The 19,674-nt window shown below is 38.8% G+C and overlaps 1 protein-coding gene across 3 annotated transcripts in view; it reads left to right on the top strand.

The window, feature by feature from the left end:
• kdm6a (lysine (K)-specific demethylase 6A) overlaps positions 1-5,595 on the top strand; it is a 59,348-nt gene extending 53,753 nt beyond the window's left edge. For all 3 annotated transcript variants that reach the window (XM_054786295.1, XM_054786294.1, XM_054786296.1), the window contains 9 exons: positions 37-89; positions 177-251; positions 353-501; positions 563-677; positions 753-940; positions 1,023-1,164; positions 1,830-1,956; positions 2,051-2,221; positions 4,719-5,595. In XM_054786295.1, coding sequence (XP_054642270.1) covers positions 37-89; positions 177-251; positions 353-501; positions 563-677; positions 753-940; positions 1,023-1,164; positions 1,830-1,956; positions 2,051-2,221; positions 4,719-4,745 — 1,047 coding nt within the window. In that variant the 3' untranslated portion in view covers positions 4,746-5,595. The remainder of the gene's footprint in view (positions 1-36; positions 90-176; positions 252-352; positions 502-562; positions 678-752; positions 941-1,022; positions 1,165-1,829; positions 1,957-2,050; positions 2,222-4,718) is intronic.
• The last annotated feature ends 14,079 nt before the right edge of the window (positions 5,596-19,674 follow it).

The raw sequence follows: 19,674 nt of genomic DNA, 5'->3' as shown, positions 1-19,674 counted from the left end.
TTTCCAAATAAGCTGCCTAACACTCTTTTGCAACAGGAGGAGAATGAGAAGAAGAAGGAGATGGAAGCAGAAGCGGCCTCGTCTGATGGGTGACTTGCTTTTCCTGCCTTTTTATGGAATGGACAGTTTCCCCCCTCCCTTCTTCTTGTCTAACGATAACGCTCTCCTCGCGCCAGTGTATCACGGCGGCGGAAATGTCCTTTCAAGCACATCAAGTTTGGCACCAACATAGACCTCTCGGATGAAAAGAAGTAGGTAACCATTATTTATGATAGATTATGGACGATTGGCATTGGCATCCATGTGCAGTCTTTCATTCCAAGTCGTCTCATGCTTTTTGGTAACGTTTCAGGTGGAAGCAGCAGCTCCAGGAGCTGAGCAAGCTGCCAGCATTCGCCAGGGTGGTATCAGCCGGCAATCTGCTCAGCCACGTGGGACACACCATCCTGGGCATGAACACAGTGCAGCTCTACATGAAAGTTCCAGGGAGCAGGACACCAGGTAAGACAAAAAATTGTAAGAATTTTGGCTACTCTTGCTGATGACTCCCTTGGCTTTGTAGGCCACCAAGAGAACAATAACTTCTGCTCGGTCAACATCAACATCGGTCCTGGGGATTGCGAGTGGTTCGCAGTGCCAGAACCGTACTGGGGTGTCATCAACAGCTTCTGTGAAACGTGCGTCTTCATAGCTCACTCTCTACGCATTTTTCCCATTGCTCTGATGCTGATTTCTGTGGGTTTTCATAACAGGAACAACATCAACTTCCTGATGGGGTCCTGGTGGCCCAACCTGGAGGACCTGTACGAGACCAACGTGCCTGTTTACCGCTTCATCCAGCGCCCCGGGGACCTGGTTTGGCTTAACACGGGCACCATCCACTGGGTGCAGGCCATCGGCTGGTGTAATAACATTGCCTGGAATGTGGGGCCCCTCACAGGTGAGGATGGAACTTGAACTAGCCCGTTGTTGACAATGGAGATGTTCAGTCGGGTTGGTCATCTGTTTGTGTGATATGTCAGCTCATCAGTACAAGCTGGCGGTGGAGCGCTACGAGTGGAACAAACTGCAGAGTGTCAAGTCCATCGTTCCCATGATCCACCTGTCTTGGAACCTGGCCAGGAACATCAAAGTGTCCGATCACAAGCTCTTTGAAATGATCAAGTGAGAATTGCAGTTTTTTAATGCGTTGCCTAAATATTATAATATTTAATGTTTGCGGTTGTGATAGCAGCAAATAACTGTAGTGTGGAAATTCTAATCATTCATTTTAAGATTGCAGGATTAAAAAAAACAAAACAAAAACAAACAAAGCACTTTTCAAAGTCCTTAAAATTCTTACTGATTATCACAATGAAACAAATCTTTATGGGTTTTCCTTTGATTTCGTCTCCCTCTGCTGCAGAATTATTATTTTCATTTTAATATTTTTTTATTTAGCAAAAGTGACTTTTCACAACCCACCTACTTTGTTTATTTATTCATTTAAAGCTTAAAAAATTTTCTTTCAAAAGATAATTACATTTTCACCTTGGAAATTGGCTATGAACCGTGACTATTTAACCTTTTAGTCCCACGTAGTTTAAATCAAGGAGATTAAAATAAAAAATATATATATATTAATTAAAAATTAATTAAAATGTTTTTTTTTTTAAATGTAAAATGAGGCACATTTTACTTTTCCACCATTTTTCTAATCCTGTTCATTAAAAAAAATAAACAAAAAAAGCTCAAGAATTTTTTTAGTCACTTCAACATACAGTATGTGGCCAGTATGCATTTTTTTTTAAACAGGTTTTTTTTTAACAAAGCCAACGTGTGCACGTTAGGTATTGCCTGCTGCGGACTCTGAAGCAGTGTCAGATGCAGCGAGAGCTTTTACTGGCTGCTGGGAAGGAGCTGGTATGGCATGGACGCACCCAGAACGAGCCAGCGCACTACTGCAGTATTTGCGAGGTAAACCTGGATAAATGATGTTTTACTTCATCTCCATCTCCAGCAGTGCTTGTCTCCTTGGCACACACTACTGTGTTTTTGTCGGTTGACACAGGTGGAGGTGTACGACCTGCTCTTTGTGACCAGCGAGAGCAACACCAGGAAGACCTATGTGGTGCATTGCCAGGACTGCGCCCGTAGGGGGAGCCCTAACCTGGACAACTTTGTGGTGCTTGAGCAGTACAAAATTGATGACCTCATGCAGGTCTACGACCACTTCACTCTGGTAAGTGTCACGCATGTTGAGCTCAGCCATGATGGAGATATTCCTACTCCTTTTAAAGGTGGCTTAAGACTACTAGTGCTTTACTGTAATAATAATAATAATATATATTTTTTGTGTGTACAAAACACAGGTCACAGTTTTATTTGGAGTATATTCACATTTTATGAGTTTAAACTAATACTGAAGTGATTTTCCTCATCAAAAATTTCCCTACTAAGTGCAACAGCTATACTAACAGTAATAATAAATAGTTCGTTTGGCCCACCCCATGTATACCCCAACCACTTCACCGATGACAACTTAGGGGGGGAGAAAAGGCTTCGCTACAAATCGTACATCTTTGAAATTATAAATATAATGAATAATTATTATTTTTTTTCATTAGGGAGGAAAACTGCTTCAATACATTTAATACAGACCACTACTACAAGTAATAATAATAATATGACAACTGCTTCTACTTCTTCTGCTACTACACTGCACAAAGATCTAAACACTTTTCTTTTTGCTCCCATCTTTCATGCGCTGAACATAAAGATTACAACTTTTTATAAGTACACAAAAGGCCTATTCTCTCAAATATTGTTCACAAATCTGTCTAAATCTGTGTTAGCGAGCACTTCTCTTTGCTGAGATAATCCATCAGTATCTGGTGAGACCACCGGTTGCTTTACGCAGTGCAACATCAACATCTTTCACATAGAGTTGATCAGGTTGTTGATTGTGGCCTGTGGAATATTGATCCACTTCTCTTCAAAGGCAGTGCAGAATCTGTGTGCTTTCAAAATGGCATCAATAAAATGCACCCGTGTTCATTGTCCATAACATACACCTGCCCATGTCATAACTCCGCTTCCACCATGGGCCACTCGATGTACAACATTGACATCAGCAAACCGCTCACCCACACAACGCCGTGCACACTGTAAATGTGAGCATTTGCCCACTCAGGTCGGCTAATACGAACTGCCGTCAGGCCGAGACCCCAATGAGGACGACCAGCACGCAGATGAGCTTCCTTGAGACGGTTTGGGTAGATGTGATTTGGTCATGCATACCGACGGTTGCAGCAGCTGTCCGGGTGGCTAGTCTCAGACAATCATGGAGGTGAAGATGTTGGACATGGAGGTCCTGGTTTGGTGTGGTTACACGTGGTCTGCAGTTCTCTTAAATGCCTATGTGGACGCTTATGGTAGAGAAATGAACATTCAATTCACAGACAACAACTCTGGTGGACGTTCCTGCAGTCAGCATGCCTATTGCAGGCTTCTTCAACAGCTGACGTCTGTGGCATTGGGCTGTGTGATAAAACTGCACATTTTGGAGTGGCCTTTTATTGTGGCCAACCTAAGGCACACCTGTGCAAGATAAATAAGTGCTCACTTTAGACAGATCTGTGAACGATATTTGAGAGAGAGGCCTTTTGTGTTCATAGCAAGTTGAAGATCTTTGCGTACAGATCATAAAAGATGGGATCAAAAACAAAAGAGTACTACTACTTCTACAACTACTGGTAATAATAATAATCATCCATCCATCCTTTTTCTATACCGCTTGTCCTCAGTAGGGTTGCGGGTATGCTGCAGTTTATCCCAACTGTCTTCGGGCAGAGGCAGGATACACCCTGGGCTGTGACTAATATTAATAATAATTATTATAATAATATCAGTGGCAGTAAAACATAACTTCACTGTCCAAGCAAAAGCCTGGATTTGCAAACTTTATGTGAAAAACAAGGAATCTAAGTCATAAATCTATTTCTGTTACTACTACTATTTTTTTTTGGTTGTTAGTAGGGATGCTCCCATCCATCCGCCATCAATCAGTATCAGACGATTTCGGCGAAAAATTGCATGCCTTTCAACGGCGATCACAAATGCCGATCACCTGTGGCTCGTACTATTGCAGCCTGGAGCGATCCCCGTGCACAATGTGCTGTGTGGAACTTATTAACGATTTCACTCCTGGATGATCGTATTGGAATCGGCAGCATAAATCAGAGCATCCCTGGTTGTGGAAGCAAGCTTTTCCGGTGTTTACAGTTTTTAATACTGGTAATTATTATTATTATGTAATAGATTAATTACACTACAAGAGGGAAGTTTGGAGAAATTGTTTGCGTACTTAATAATAGTAATACTTCATAATGCCTATTTTTCTCTGCATGGTTCCTGCTGGACCAGGTGCTATTCCTAGTACCTAAGTAACTTAGCCATGAGGATGCATGGCTAAGAATGGGGGGGGAAAAACAAACACGCACGCTGACGTTAGCTTAGCCTGTCGCTGGAGTATTGTACTTGACATTCTCCACTTTGCTGCAGCGCTTTATTTTCTCACTGCCCTCAGTCTCCTCTTGGGTAAAATTGGTCTTCTTACTGTGGAGACGTAGCTACAGGAGACATTCATTGTCCTCCATTGTTAGTCTTTTTGGGACTGATGCATTCGGTGCTGTGTTTTTGGCAGTTTCCATTGTAAATATTTGGATTTCTCCTCACAGGCGAGCCCCTTGCCTTCCTCGTCTTGATGATGTTTGTAAGGACTTTTTTTTTTAACCACAGTGGAGTCCAGATTTTTGTTCCTTCTTTGGACATTTAGGAAGTAAGCCGTCAGTCCTCTTAACCGTAGCGAACCCGCCACCCTAAAGGCAGCTAGCTGTGCGTAAGCTGCCCGTCTATGCAACTTTGCCAGGCCCCCTGGTGGACTGGAGGGGGAAGGCATCATCTTCTGACTGTTCTACTGCCGGCCGGCCCAGCTGGACTTGCCAACACGCCGCATTCAAAGATGGAATAAAAGCTTTGTACATATTATGGTTTAAAATCATCACATGACTACTGACTACTTTTTGTTGTCTATTCTTCTTTCTTCTTTTGCCATCACCCACTAGGTATTTTTGTATTGTTAGACAGAAAAACAAGAAATGTTTTTTGTAATGTGAACATTTGAGTGATGCAGTCTTTGCAACATTTCCCTGCAACAGTTTTTTTTTTTTTATTTGAATGTGCTGGAACAATGTCGATGACATGAAATTTTTGTAGACAAAAGGCCACAAGTCAAAAGGGTTGCACATAGTTAATTAGTGTTTTTTATTATTATTTTGATGTAAATTTACACTATTTATAAATGCATATTTATTGCTTGGAAGTATTTGTTAATGAAATGCTGTCCCCTCCCACCTTATTTTGTTTTTTTCTTTCCCAGAATACCTGCCATTAAATTTGTAGGAGCCTTGTGATTTTTGAGCAAAGCCCCTCCGTATGTTTTGTATAGAAATAAATAAGTGCTTACTAAGCATTGTGCAGAGACCTGATCGTATATTGGGTTTATTGTCTTGAAGGATGTTTTATGCGTCAATAAATGAATTGTCTCTATTTATATTAGTCGTTTTTACTTGTATTTATTTATTTTTTTTTATGCATTTCTTGAAATTATAAAAATCCACATACTGGAACTGCTCAAATGAATGCGTCCACAGACTTTCTTCTACTGTAGTTGCCAGGTGTGTGGTCTATAAAAACCAACAACCGCCGGTATCTCTAAGTTGCTTCGTAAAAAATCAACTGCATTTACAGCTGTGGTTGTAGGCGATCTCCTGATGTCATTCTTTAAATGAATTCCACAATATAGCAGTAGCTGCATTTCAAATTGCAAGAGTGGCCAGCATTCAACAGCTTTGTCTTTCTCTACATACGCTTTTAAATGCCAGTTGTGCCACTCAGCTGTTGGTGTGAAACTCGTGCGTACTGATGCTGACTGAGCAGTTTGTGCCTGACTGGTTCTGTTGCTGCTCTTTGTATTTCCGGTTAATACACACCATAATTACAGCATTTATGGTATTAATGTGCTATAAATGTATTTTCAATTTTTAAAAAATGCATTTTTAAAGGCAGAATTTGCATATTCTCCTTGTATCATGCGGGTGCATTTCATGTTATGTCCCATGCTGAAGAAGACTTATAATTGATCTTGAAATAGTATTTTTATTATTTTTTGTTTGTCTTGGCGACACAGCTGCAGCCTCTCTGCCGCCGCCCGATTTCAATTTGTGCACAAAATTTACTCCACTGCAAAACAAAAAAGAAGCAATGCGTCATTAAATGTCCCCATGGTGCATCCAGCTCATCGGACCACGGTCACTGCGCACGCTGGGAAACAAGGTGTGAATCAAACCATGTTCGATGACGGTCTTCAAAGTTTCATTGAAAAATATTTATATATCACTAGGATTTTTTAAATATTTCTTTGTCTTTGCCTCTGCAGTCGGTGATTGTCTGGGCTGCCTGTTTTACTGCACAATATTCATTTTACAATCTCCTAAAAAACACCAGTAGATGGAATGAGGAAGTCATTGAAGCGACAGTTTCTAAAAGAGGAACAGAAAGAGCAAATCCTACCGAGAAATTGCGCTAGGTATGAAATGAATTATTAAATTCATAGATATGTGATCATTTTAACCATAACTGATATTAAAATATATAAAAATACATGTCCAAATAGGTGGAAATTAAATCTATCTCACGCTGATTTCCCTTTTCCAAGTGTTCATATTAGTAAGTTGAACAGAATACTCAGAAACTGTTTTTAAATTAGCAGCTTTTAGGATCTGAACTAAAAAGTTGAATGACACATTGTCAGTTTATGCTTTGATACCGTACAAAATCACTTTGAAATTCCTAGCGAGATGGCTAATGGACAACAGTGATACAGAAAACCGGAAAGGGTCAAAGAACCAAATCTTGAGGAACGCCATCACAGATTTTCTTTGATCCTGTGATCTAAAATTGTGTCTGTCTAAAAACTTCTGTTAACCTACATTATTTAATAAGTTCCATTTTTTTGTAGCACAGTTGACAGCTGACAGTGTCACATTTCCCAAAAGAATGTTTTATTCATACCTGCTTGACTACGAAACCCATTATTCCGGCCCCCCTTTTGTGCAATTTGACGGACAATATCGGTACTTAAAAGGATCACTCCACCTTGCTATTATGTGAAAGGAATAATTTACTTTCCCTTTCAGATGAGACTCACAAATGTGAGGAGGAACAAAATGTCGCACGATGGCGATGTCTCACTTTGTTCCAACGCATCGGCTGGGATCCACATGCATTCATTTACTCATCCTTGCTCATAAGCAACAATGCATGCACAAAATGGAGAATTCACTTACCACCTCATTATATTATCTTATGCAAAATTTTGAAAATGAATGCCCATCTATTTTTATGTCATTTTCTATTTTTATTCTGCAGTATATTATATTGTTATTATGTATTCATTATTTTTATGCCTTTTCTAAAAATCCATCCATCCATCTTCTATGCCGCTTATCCTCACTAGAGTCGCGGGTATGCTGGAGCCTATCCCAGCTGACTTTGGGCGAGAGGCGGGGTACACCCTGGACTGCCAGCCAATGGCAGGGCACATATAGACAAACAATCATTCACACTCACATTCGTACCTATGGACAATTTAGAGTCGCTAATTAACCTAACATGCATGTTTTTGGAATGTGGGAGGAGAAAATCTGCGCACGCACGCACGGGAAGAACATGCAAACTCCACACAGAGAACCCAGATCTTCCCAATCTCCTGACTGTGTGGCCAACATGCTAACCATACAACATGCTTTCCAACAATATTAAAAACTAATATACTCTGCTCAAAAAAATAAAGGGAACACTTAATCAATCACAATGTCAATCACACTTGTGTGAACTCAAACTGTCCTCTTAGGAAGCAACACAGATTGACAATCAATTTCACACGCATGTTGTGCAAATGGAATAGTCAACAGGTGGACAGCGTGGACATTTCCAGGGGTAATTTTTGTGTGATTTTGTAGTCAGCACATTCAACAATGTAAAGAACAAAGTATTTAATAAGAGGTGTATTTTAAGTCTATATTTTTTGGCAACCTAATGTAACCAATAAATAAAACGTGTGAATGCCCTCTAAAACTGATATTTTTATATGTTAATTACAGTATGTTTTGATTATATTTCTTTTAAAGCAGCATAACCGCTTGAAAAAAAGTATTATCCTTCTCGTATGTCTTTGTCAGTCTTTCATTTCAGTGAGAAGACAATTGTCACCGCCTTCGTTTTATACAAATGACTTGGCGTTTTATGAACACTTTGCATAAGTACACAATATTATTGTCACGTTATGTGTTATATTTCACAAGTCATTTCACACGTAATTTGGGGGCGGGCAGTGATGTTACATGTCCTCTGCACTTTTTCAAAAGGCAGTTTTGGTCCCCTGCATTTTTTACTGTCCAAAAATAATGTTATGCTGTACTATATTAAATGGAAATGATTTACGGATGGATTACACTGAGCCAAATTGTTGTGCCAGGACAAATAAATATGCCTAATTTTCAGTCAAACTGCTTCACCCTAGTAGTAGTACTTACATAGTTAAACGTAGTTAAATTTTTTGCAACAAAGAAAAATGATATCGTGCCTGAGCGGGCTCAAACCACCAACCCTTCACCCCCAACCACCAGGACCAGGCGGAAAACGGCCGTTTCCCTTTAGACAGCCTATAATGTAGTAAGTGACTGGCCGGCCCCCGGCCATGTTCATCTGCAAAGTGACAAGCCTTTTCTAAGAACACCTGGCTACCTGATGGATGGCTAATAATGAAGCTTTGATTGATTTAAATCATTTAGATTTTTTGTTCTTTCTCTACATATAATGGTGACACGAGCAACAGAGCCCACACCTCCAACATTTCCTTTCTCCACAAACCTGATGAAAAAAAATGTGTGTTGTTTTTTTTTGTAGTTTTGGACGTCTATTGTTCCTGCGAGGTGACATTCATTGTGCAGCGGACCCTGCAGGTGTCCTGCTCTCTACATTTATTAGCGCACCTGCCGCAGGTGTGCTGACCGGCTGACAGGCACCGTGACTGCAGCGACAGTAATGGATGCTTGATCCCTTTTCAATATTTCTACATGGATTTTTTTTTCATTTCCACAAAGTGAGACAGGGGAGAAGATTGACATTTTGGAAAATACTGCCTGAACCTGTAAGGCGAAGAGTCAAAGGCATGCCCCTGGACTACTTTCGTTAGTATTATTTTTATTTCTTTATCATTTCAATGCGAGGTTTTGCCATACCTGAATACTTTTACTTTACCAAATACATAATACACAGTATATAGTCAGAAATGGAAGCAAAAGCACAATGTTAACGCTAGTTGAAGATCTTCTAAATCCGGTACCGGGCTGTGGGTCATTTGGTACCGGGCCGCACAGAAAGAAAAAAATAATTTCCATTATTTCATATTTTTTTGATGTTTTATTTTGAAAAGGGGCCGGATTCTCTGTTACATCCGTCTGACTTGACGCATGTCCATTGTGCGTGTGCTAACGGTCTCATGCCGCACAGATAGACTACTAGTGTATTTTTACCATTTTTCTTTCACCTCATATTTGGTGTCAAATGCTGATACTATGTGGGAATGCATAAAGGTAAGTTTTGATGACTTATTGAGTGCTAATGTGCACATTTGTCTCAAGTGAATTCATGCTAGCACACTGCCTTTACCACACACGTCAAACAGCGATGTAATCATCTCTCTGGAAAAACTTGGCTGGAACTGGTGGATGGTGGGTCGGCATTCATTTTGTGCTTTTCATTTGATGTTATTCATGTCTTAGTTTTACACAATACATCATAAATAAGATGAATTAGATTGCTATAATGTACGAAAATATTGAAAGTTGTATGTAGTATTCCGGTCACTATTGTGTCAGTAATGTTAGATTGATGAGCCGTTCCCTTCCATTAACATTAGCTTAACTTGCACCGCCATGGATGCAGTTTGACATGACATAGTGAAAAAAGGTTCTCCTACCATTCCGTGTGGAAGTGGTACATTACCAGCTCCTTATTTGGTACTTCTTCCCCAGTCAGTTTCATACCTATTCTTAAGTTTAGAAGAGTTTGGTAGATTGCTGTGTTTAAAGCGGAGGCAGTCCTTTGTGTCATTTCAGAGATCCTGTATCCTGTGCATAACAGCTGTGCAATGTGGTGTAAACAAAGCAAGCGGTACTGTCGCAATATACGTCTATGTGTGCCAGATTGATGTCAGACTGGCTGCCCCGTATATCAGGCAAGTGATAAACATCATAATGAGGATGGAGGATCTTTTTTTTAATGCTGTGTGATTGACTCACATTACGTTCCAGAATGACAAGAAACTTTCCCAATGCTAGGTTGTATGAGTTTAAAGGCGACTGTAGGGGTGTTATTTCATGTCTACAGGGCTCTAATGTAAAAAAAAAAACATTATAGAAGCTCATAAACAGGTTTTCTATGTTCTAACTACAAAAATATTTTATTTATTAATATTCAACCCTACTTTTTTTTCTCTCGAACCAACTAACCACGATAAACAACAAACGACTGTATTTGTATTTTAATTTCAAAATTGTTGTGCTTGACAATGCTTCATTTAGGCGAAAAATATGTAAAATTTGTTTAATTATGCATACTTTTTTTTTTACTAATAGGCTATATTCAAACAGGAAATAGCATGACAGTAAAACAGTAAAGCTGCGAAATTGGCACCGCGATGTGGAGAGGGACTGCTGTATATAACAGGAACGCCCTGCTGTGCCGTATTGCTTATTGCAAAGACCAGTGAGGTGAGGAACCAGTAGATGTCACTGTAGTTATGAAGAAGATGGCACACACGCGCACACACGCAAGGCACACGAATGCTCCTAAAGGTGTGTATCCCGAGTGTGTTAGTCACTCATTTGACTCATCTTAGTATTTCTTCCTCTTCAATTTGCTTTCACTCTCACAAAGTGTGTGTGTGTGTGTGTGTGTGTCTGACTCACTCCAGAGAAAACATATGTGGTTATTTAATAAGAGCAAACAGGACGTAGAAAAGTCATCTTCTTTCATTTCTTCCATCAAAGTGCTTGTAGCTGAGGAAGACCGCAGTGACTCGTGGAAGTGATGGATGAGATAGGAATGTGTCTCTGTGTCCACTTTCACTGATCCTCGCTCGTTTCAAGTGCTGCACATCATCATGGTAATAACCACTGCTGAACAGAATGGAGTTGCATTTTCCACAAAAAGTTACATTTCTAATTAGAATAAACAATTTTCTTGACAAAATGGAACATTTTCAGCTCAAGGCGTCCACCGTCTCTGTCCATAGTGTTTGGTGCTACATGAGCCAGGGCATGATTTACATAATCATATAATTGCAATGAATAAAAATAGCCGCAAGATTTATATGTTTTAAAATTTATTTTATTTAAAAAAAAAATCCTTACATGGGCAGAGATCGTCACCGCCCCCAATACAACGTTAGACACCAAGCGGTCAGGTGCATCTGTCGGCTGGTTGGTTAGTTAACAAGAAAAAAAAACAAAACACGTTTTCCCCACAACATTTTGGCACAAATTCAAATAAAAATTGATTTATTTTCTCGTTTTGGAAGTTTGTGAACCACCCCCGTCTCGCAAAACTTGTCCAGTAATCATTTTTAATTATCAGACACCATTCACCATTTTTTTTTTACATTTAATTTCATGAGTGATGCTCCATACAGGCACTAGCTGTAAACACGTCATATTGGGAATTTTAAGAACATTAAAATTTGTTGTTTTGTATTTTTTAATAAAGTCAAATAAATGTATTTAAATTATCACGTATAATTAAATATTTGATATAAATATGATATAAACTTAGACTTTTGTTGTTCATGTTTAAATTCCCCAAAATACAAAATAAATATGTTTTCATCTGGATCCAGATACTGTGGCCACTCCACAATGAATGTGTTTTTTTTTTTTTATTTGATCTGCACAGAGTGTTAACATTAACATCACCTAGAGCAGGGGTCTTTGTTCAACGGTCCTTGAACGCACCATTGTGTGCTAACATTCTCCATTCTCTACTAAACTGTATTTGTCCTGTTTTTCTTTCACCTCCTATTTGGTCCCAAATGCTGCTACTGTGTGGGGGTGCATAAAGGTGAGATGTGATGACGTTATTGAGTGCCAATGTGCACATATGTTCTGTTCACAACCTCAAGTTAATTCATGCAAGCACACTGCCTGTTACAAAACAACAAAAACCAACTCCAGGCTCCAACTGGTGGATGGTGGGTCTGTTTTCATTTGGTGCTTTTAATTTGATGTTGTTCCTATCGTAGTTTTACACAATACATAATAAATGAGACATGTTATAATCATAAGGCAGAACATCCGGTATTAATGTGAACTAATGTCTCATTTTTCACGACGATAATATAGGTCTAACGGTGTTATTGGACATGCCTAAAAAAAAGGCTTTTTAGTAATTGTAATTTACAAATAATTAACAAACCTTTTTTTGTAAATTTCTTTTCATTTACTTTTTATAATACTGGATGGATTACATTTTGAATAATTCCAAAATCCTTATCACTTCAATGACCAAATGTTACATTTTTTGGGCCAATTTTACTTAATTTTTTCGTCTGCCATATTTGTGGAATGTTTTGCTGAAGTTGGACGTTAAGCATGTGGTTCCTTTTTTAGTTTCCGATTAAATTAATTACATTTTTGTATGATATTTGTGTGTGTGTGTGTGTGTGTGTGTGTGTGTGTGTGTGAATCTAGCATGGTGTAGTTCAGCAAAAGTCCCCCAAATTCCTCATGGATGAGTGTTGCTGTGACTCACAGGAAACATGGAGTTAGCTTGATGAGCATCTTGTGATCTTTTTACGCACACACGCACGCACACACGCGCACACACACACACACACACACACAGTGATGTAGGTGTGTAATTGGTTCCTATGAAGAAGATGATTCATTCACACAGTGAATTACGTTGAAAAAGTTAAGAAATAATGGTTCGGAGTAAACGCAGACACCTACAAAGACACTCGAGATGATTGAAAGGATGGATTTTCATGGATTTCATTTCTATTCTGTATTCTAATTCCTAATAAAACAAATACAGGTTTCACCATTTAAAAGACATATGGTACCTTCACAGAAATGAATATGTACATTCATTACAACACATACAAAAAAAGCAGCAGTGAAGAACAAAGAAGGACACTAAACAAAACCTAAATACGAAAATTAAAAAAAGTTACATGTCTACAATAAGTGCAATTTAGACAGCTATAAGTACAGAATGAAAGTTGTTCGCCTGAATGTCGGGACTGTGGTTAATGTTTTGATGCTAGAATGGTTAGAATTGATTAAGAAATGTGGAATTAGGGGGAAAAAAAATCTCCATTCATTCCAGTGGGAATTTCGGGGCTGGAAAATGTGGAATGTGGCAATAGGCCAGAGGTGGGAGAAAGTCAGTGTTTTGCAAGTCTGCAATAAGTGTCAAGTCTTTAATCCCAAGTCTCAAGTCGAGTTCAGTCTGACATCGTAGGCTTGAAATTTCCGAGTCCTTACAAGTCATAAGCACTTTTTAAGTGTGTACCAACTAAAATACGATGACTTTGAAATATTGCAAATTCAAATTGAATGATCCTCGGTAGCATGTTGACACATCTCTTCATCACTGCCACTCTACGTTAGGCTGGCACTCACAGAAACGTCATCCGCATCCTCGTCGTTTGTTCATGAACCTTATTGGACGTTGGTAGGTAGGCCCACACAGCCTGCGTTTCTTCCCCAGAGGAAGTTTTTCCTTGCCTCCGTCGCCAAATGCTTGCTCAGTGGGGTTTCAGTTGGTGCTCTGTTTTCATTTGTGACCTTCATGTGCAAAGTGCCATGAGGTAACTGCTGTTGTGATATAAACACTTTGAATTGAATTGAATTGAATTCAGTGTGGAAGATTCTATGGGAAGATTTGGTGTCTTGCTGGAAATGACATCATGATCACGTTAGCTGAATACTTTGAATGGGGACACATTTTACTCAACACACTCACTGAAAGTCTTTTCAGGTCATCAAGCTAAAGTCCAAGTCAAGTCCTGAGTCATTGATGTAAAAGTCCAAATCAAGTTGCAAGTCTTTGATGATATTGTCGAGTCCAATGACAAAAGTGTTACTCCAGTTTCTGTGATGAAGAAATGCCTTCTCAAAAACTCAAACCTCACAAAACGCTCGCCGTTATATTTGTCTCCTGCCGCAACCCTGCGCGCTGTCACCTGTGCGTTCATGTGTATGTGACGAAGACACTCGCATCTTCTTCCGCTTTAGAACACATAGGTAAACAAGATGTCTTCAGCGCTCCGTCGTAGGAGTAGATGCGAGTGTCTTCGTCACATACACATGAACGCACAGGCAACAGTGCGCAGGAATACGGCGAGAGACAAATACTGAATATAACACCAAGCGTTTTGTGAGGTCTGATTTTTTTGTGATGCAAATGTATGAATCTTTTGAATGCATATTGTTTCGAGAAGCCTTAATTGTCCCCAGCGACGAAGTGGAACTACCTTGTTCATCATGGAAATCTGACCAGAGCTTAGGAGGCGGGGGTTACGTCGTTGTTATTGGACTACAATGCGGATGGGGATGTCATACAACCTCATGTCAAAAAATCCCAACCATCTTATCCGAACACTTGTATGTTTGCACGCTAACTAAACACACTTGCTGGCAGACACTTAGTTCTGCATGCTAACTGTTATATAACTATTATATTTTATATGACCCAAACGTCCTCAATGAGGTGAACATTTGGCCGATTGAATGCTTCGACTCAGTTGACAAATGTGGAAGAATGTAGAATTTAGTACAAAGACTTCATAATGAATACAAAAGTGCCAAATTTAAAAAAACAATCGTAAGCAGCTTGATGACCAAAAATACTGTATAACCCTTTCTGTGGCAAGATATCACTTTGTCACCGTATTCATGGAATGTTGTGCTAGAGTGGTTAGCACATGCATAGTGGCAGAAAAATACGTACAGATCAGATAAATCTCCTTCTTAATTTGTTGTTTCTGACATTTCTTTTGTAAACACACATTAACTACACATTTATTACATTATTGATAATGATTAAAATATGATATCGTTTCATTTTGTGTCAAAAATATAGAGTTATAGCTTGCTAGAGCTCGTGTACATTGCATTCACTATTATTATGAATTTAAAAAAGTACTTTTCTGCTAAATGGTCTGTTCACATCACACGACCCTCATAATTATTCACATAAATGGCACTTTTATGTCAGCCATTATGGGCTTTTTTTCTAGCAGAGAGATTGATGTGTTCAAAGATTAATAGCTGGTATGATTGCTATGATATCAAAATAAAGTGAACAAACTATCCGTAAATGAAACACTGAGAAAAAGGGGGGGCGGGGGGGCAGATCAGATTAAATAAGATCTGCTTCTATCTACTTCTTTTTCTATATGTCGAATGACTATTAAACCAGTACCATTGAATCATGGCAGTTGAAACGTGAATTCATGTGTTTGTTTTTTTTATTCCAGCCCGCCCGCAGACATGAAGACACATTTGGATGTCTTTGACACTTTTTTTCTCGTGTTTTACTGGGACGCTGTTTTCTTCTGTTTTAGTTGAATCATCCGCTGACTAAACGTGAGTCACGGGATGAAAATGTGCAGAAGGAAACATTTTCATTCTGTGGTTTCTGTGGGCTGGTTGTCCATTGGGCTGCTGTTTTATTTTGGGGACTTCTTCCACCTGTGTCTCACATGTCCAGTAGTAATAGTACGTCTTCTTTTTTGTTTATCTTTCACTTTTACATCACCTACTCTTTATTTTTTTTAGTCTTCATTTGATTTGTCCATCGCCGCTAAAACATAACACCGCATATCGACTACAGCCGCATCATTTGCATCACAGCGCACTGCTTTTATAAACGGTGACACAAAGGAAAATGTCTTTTAGTATCAAATAAATGAGATTACATGAGTTAGTGCTTGTTTGATCAATAAGTTGCGTATGTTGTATATATATTAATGCTATTATTGCCTGAATTTAAAAAAGGTTAAGTTGCATTACGCAATTTCAACAGCTGTAATAATAGCAACAATCCGAATAATATTAACAATTCAACAGAATTTTGTACAAAAAGTTGCTTTATAATTATTACAAAGCTTAAGTATTTTTTTGTTATGTATTGTGTTAATTTTCAACCTGCAAAAAGTCTACAATAATTTGAATTGTCAGACATCATTCAATATATTCTTCCACATATACAGTATGTGTGTTTTAAATGTTCACAGTGACGACGCGTGCCGGCAGTAGCTGTAAATATAGTCATATTGATATTTTGCTTTAAATGTGGACATATTCTGTAAAAATGTTGTTAAATAAATTAAATTAAAAGGTACCGTTTGAATATTTTATTTAAATTCCAATACATTTTTAATTTTAAATTTGCAACAACAACAAAAAATGTGTACAAAAAGATCCTTTATAATTAGAGACCCTTCATCCATGCATTTTCTATGCCGCTTATCCTCACTAGGGTTAATAAACTCATTAGCTGCAAATATGTCATATTGATAGATTTTTTTTAAATAGAAATATTGGGTATTCATTTTAAATAAATACATATCAATTACATTAAATGTACAATTTAAGTATTTCAAAAAAAATCAGAATACAATACTTTTTTGGTTTAAATCTAGAGTAACAACAAAAGTTGCTTTATAATTCGAGACCCATACAAGCAGTCGCTGCAAATATGTCACATAGATTTTTTTAAAAATTTGGAAATATTTATTAATAAAAAAAATGACATTTTAATATTTTGTTACAAATTCTAATACAATACTTTTGTGGTTTAAAATTACAGCAACAACAAAAGTTACCTTTATAATTAGAGACCCATACTGGCAGTAGCTGAAATTATGTCACTTTTTTAAAATTGATAAATATTTTGTATTAATTTTAAATAAGTAAATACATTACATTGTAACTAGAGCTGTCAATCAATTAAAATATTTAATCGCAATTGTTCACATTTTGTCCATAGTTAACTCATAATCAATCACATTTAATCACAGATTTAAAAAGTTTTTGATCTGTATAAATCTATTGTAAACGATTCAATACGCAACTAAAATGCTAACTACATCTCATTTTATGTAAAGGGATATAAATTTGACAAGGCCAAGCTTGATTAAACAAACTCGCTAGTGATCAAGACTGACTGCAGCTGATGGTTTCTCTTTGGCAGCAGACGACAATCACTGGATTGACCAATGCTCAGAACAACGAGAAATCCACCAAACCTTGATGGTACATATATTTATATGGTATCATTAAACAATTGGAGGGCACCCTCTGGGCACTGCCTTGTACAACAATGTAGTTGTAGTTTTATCATTAATTTCACTCACTAAATACAAAAAAATACATGTTATCATTATTATTCTGTATGTTGTAATAATACTAGTATTCATTAATTATATTTTGTTATGTATTTTATCGTATTTACTTAAAAAAATAAGTTACTTCAATAGTAAAGCTGGACTAGACCCTTGTTGGAGACAAGCCACATGGTGGCAGTGAAATACTGTCCCAAGCGTCCCATTGGGACTGTGCTGTCATGTTGGGAGAGTGTCTTCCTGCTGTTTTCTTTGAGCCAATGGTCCGTCTATCAGTAGACATCAGACCCTGCATCAGACTCTTATTGTATCTCAAGTAAGTAGGGGAAAGGTCAACAGCGATGATGAGTAGCTGAGTCAGGCATGTATGTTAATATAAAACCCGTTGTTGACATGAGGTGCTAACGGAAATGTGCCAGGCAGGTGTTCCTGGGGTGGCCCCTGCCAGGGAAACTCCAGCAGTCCAACGGACGATGTGACGTCATCCCCATCATTTGATCCATTGATGATCAAACGATGATGATTTGGGAGACCATCAAAGAACATTCATGTATTTTGTTTAAAGCATAGAATGTTTTAAAGAGTGAAAGGAGCAAAATACATTGACAGCACTGCTTGCAGCTAAGACTGCACAATGATTCTAGTCATACAGGCGAGATCTGCAATACACAATGACATGAAAAGAACAGGCAAGGCTTCTCAGAATGTGTCTTCTTCTCTTTATCCTACAGTGCCTCAGTGTCTCAGAGTGGATCATGATCTTGATTGCACACCTCCGCCCTTGCTCTGCCTACGACCACAACATCCTGATTCAATGAGTCCAATGTCATCTGCCGTGACAATGTCTCCAGTTCTATCTTCACCAAGACCTGAAGGGGATCCATCACATGAACAGTGTTCTGAGTTCAAACGATCGCTTCCAGACATGCATTGTCACTCGTGTCCTGATGGATGCTTCCTGTGATGTATCCTGTGATGCATGACATGGTGGCCCCCAAGAGCGGGCCACTAGTGTATGGAGGGCGTGCAGGGAGGCCATAAGAGCTCTGCATGTGTTTAGTCAAGTTGTCCCACTTCATGGTTTTCATGGTGATGACAATCACATCACCAGCAACCCGAGTGGAACGTGGCCTACTCAGAACTTGATGAATCACACTTTTGATGTCAGGACAAGCCGTGCACCAGAATCCATATCGGGGCTACAAATGTCCACTTGCAAGGTCATCCAGAAGAGAGACTGGGACAGCAATGTGACAACAAAAGGAGACTTTGGACCAAAAACTCGATGGAGGACTTTCCCAACAAGTATGGCAGACTTGGGCAAGGAGGTGGAGCTTGATGGGGTCATGCCTACTCTGACTTATCTGATGCCTAGAATGACACTGAAGTTGACAGTATCTCTCTCTCACACACACACACACACACACGCAAGTACACAAGTACACACATGCTGTGTCCTTTTCTATCTTTTATTTAGAGTTTTGCTTAAATCATCTCCTCTTGCTGACAGCTATGTGGGACATGATCATTTAGAAGACGCTAAAAGAAGACTTGGTATACACAACATGCAACACACACCCATTAAGAGCAACACATTCCTGACCTCTCCAAAGCTGAATGGCAATTATGTTAACTCCATGGCAAACCAGGTGAAGTGGTCCAAAAGTGATTCGCTATTCCGCTCTTTTGTACAGACAACAAACAATTCTGGGTCAAACATCAAATTTGTCAGGATGTCATTTAATGTGTAGACTCAAAATGGACCTAATTTTAATTGTTAAAAGCTGTAAAAACCGACACTGATGTTCACACTTTGGTGAAGCAAAATGCCAATCAGTAATGCACATATCAAAGGAAGCTGCAAACTGGTGACGTGAGTGCACAACTGATGGAGATTAGGAATTGACTTTCCCATACACACACACACACACACAAATCATGCAACTTGATGCTCTGCAATGCACATCACACATTTCTATGGTGTTGACAACTTCTAGAAATGACAGTTGCATAAGGATAGCTGTTTGGTGAATTTTTATCTCATGCATATTTTTGTTCTGTGCATGAATGCTGCCCTGGTGTACTAAGTCTACTCAGGTGCCATGTTTTGACAGTCTCCTAAATTGGTTTTTTTCGGCAAAAATACACTCAGGAAGGAC

Source organism: Dunckerocampus dactyliophorus, chromosome 9 (genome assembly GCF_027744805.1).
Source record: "Dunckerocampus dactyliophorus isolate RoL2022-P2 chromosome 9, RoL_Ddac_1.1, whole genome shotgun sequence".
In the NCBI taxonomy this organism is placed as follows: Eukaryota; Metazoa; Chordata; class Actinopteri; order Syngnathiformes; family Syngnathidae; genus Dunckerocampus; species Dunckerocampus dactyliophorus.
The sequence above is the reverse complement of the archived record's forward strand: the minus strand, read 5'-3'. Positions and strand labels throughout refer to the sequence as shown.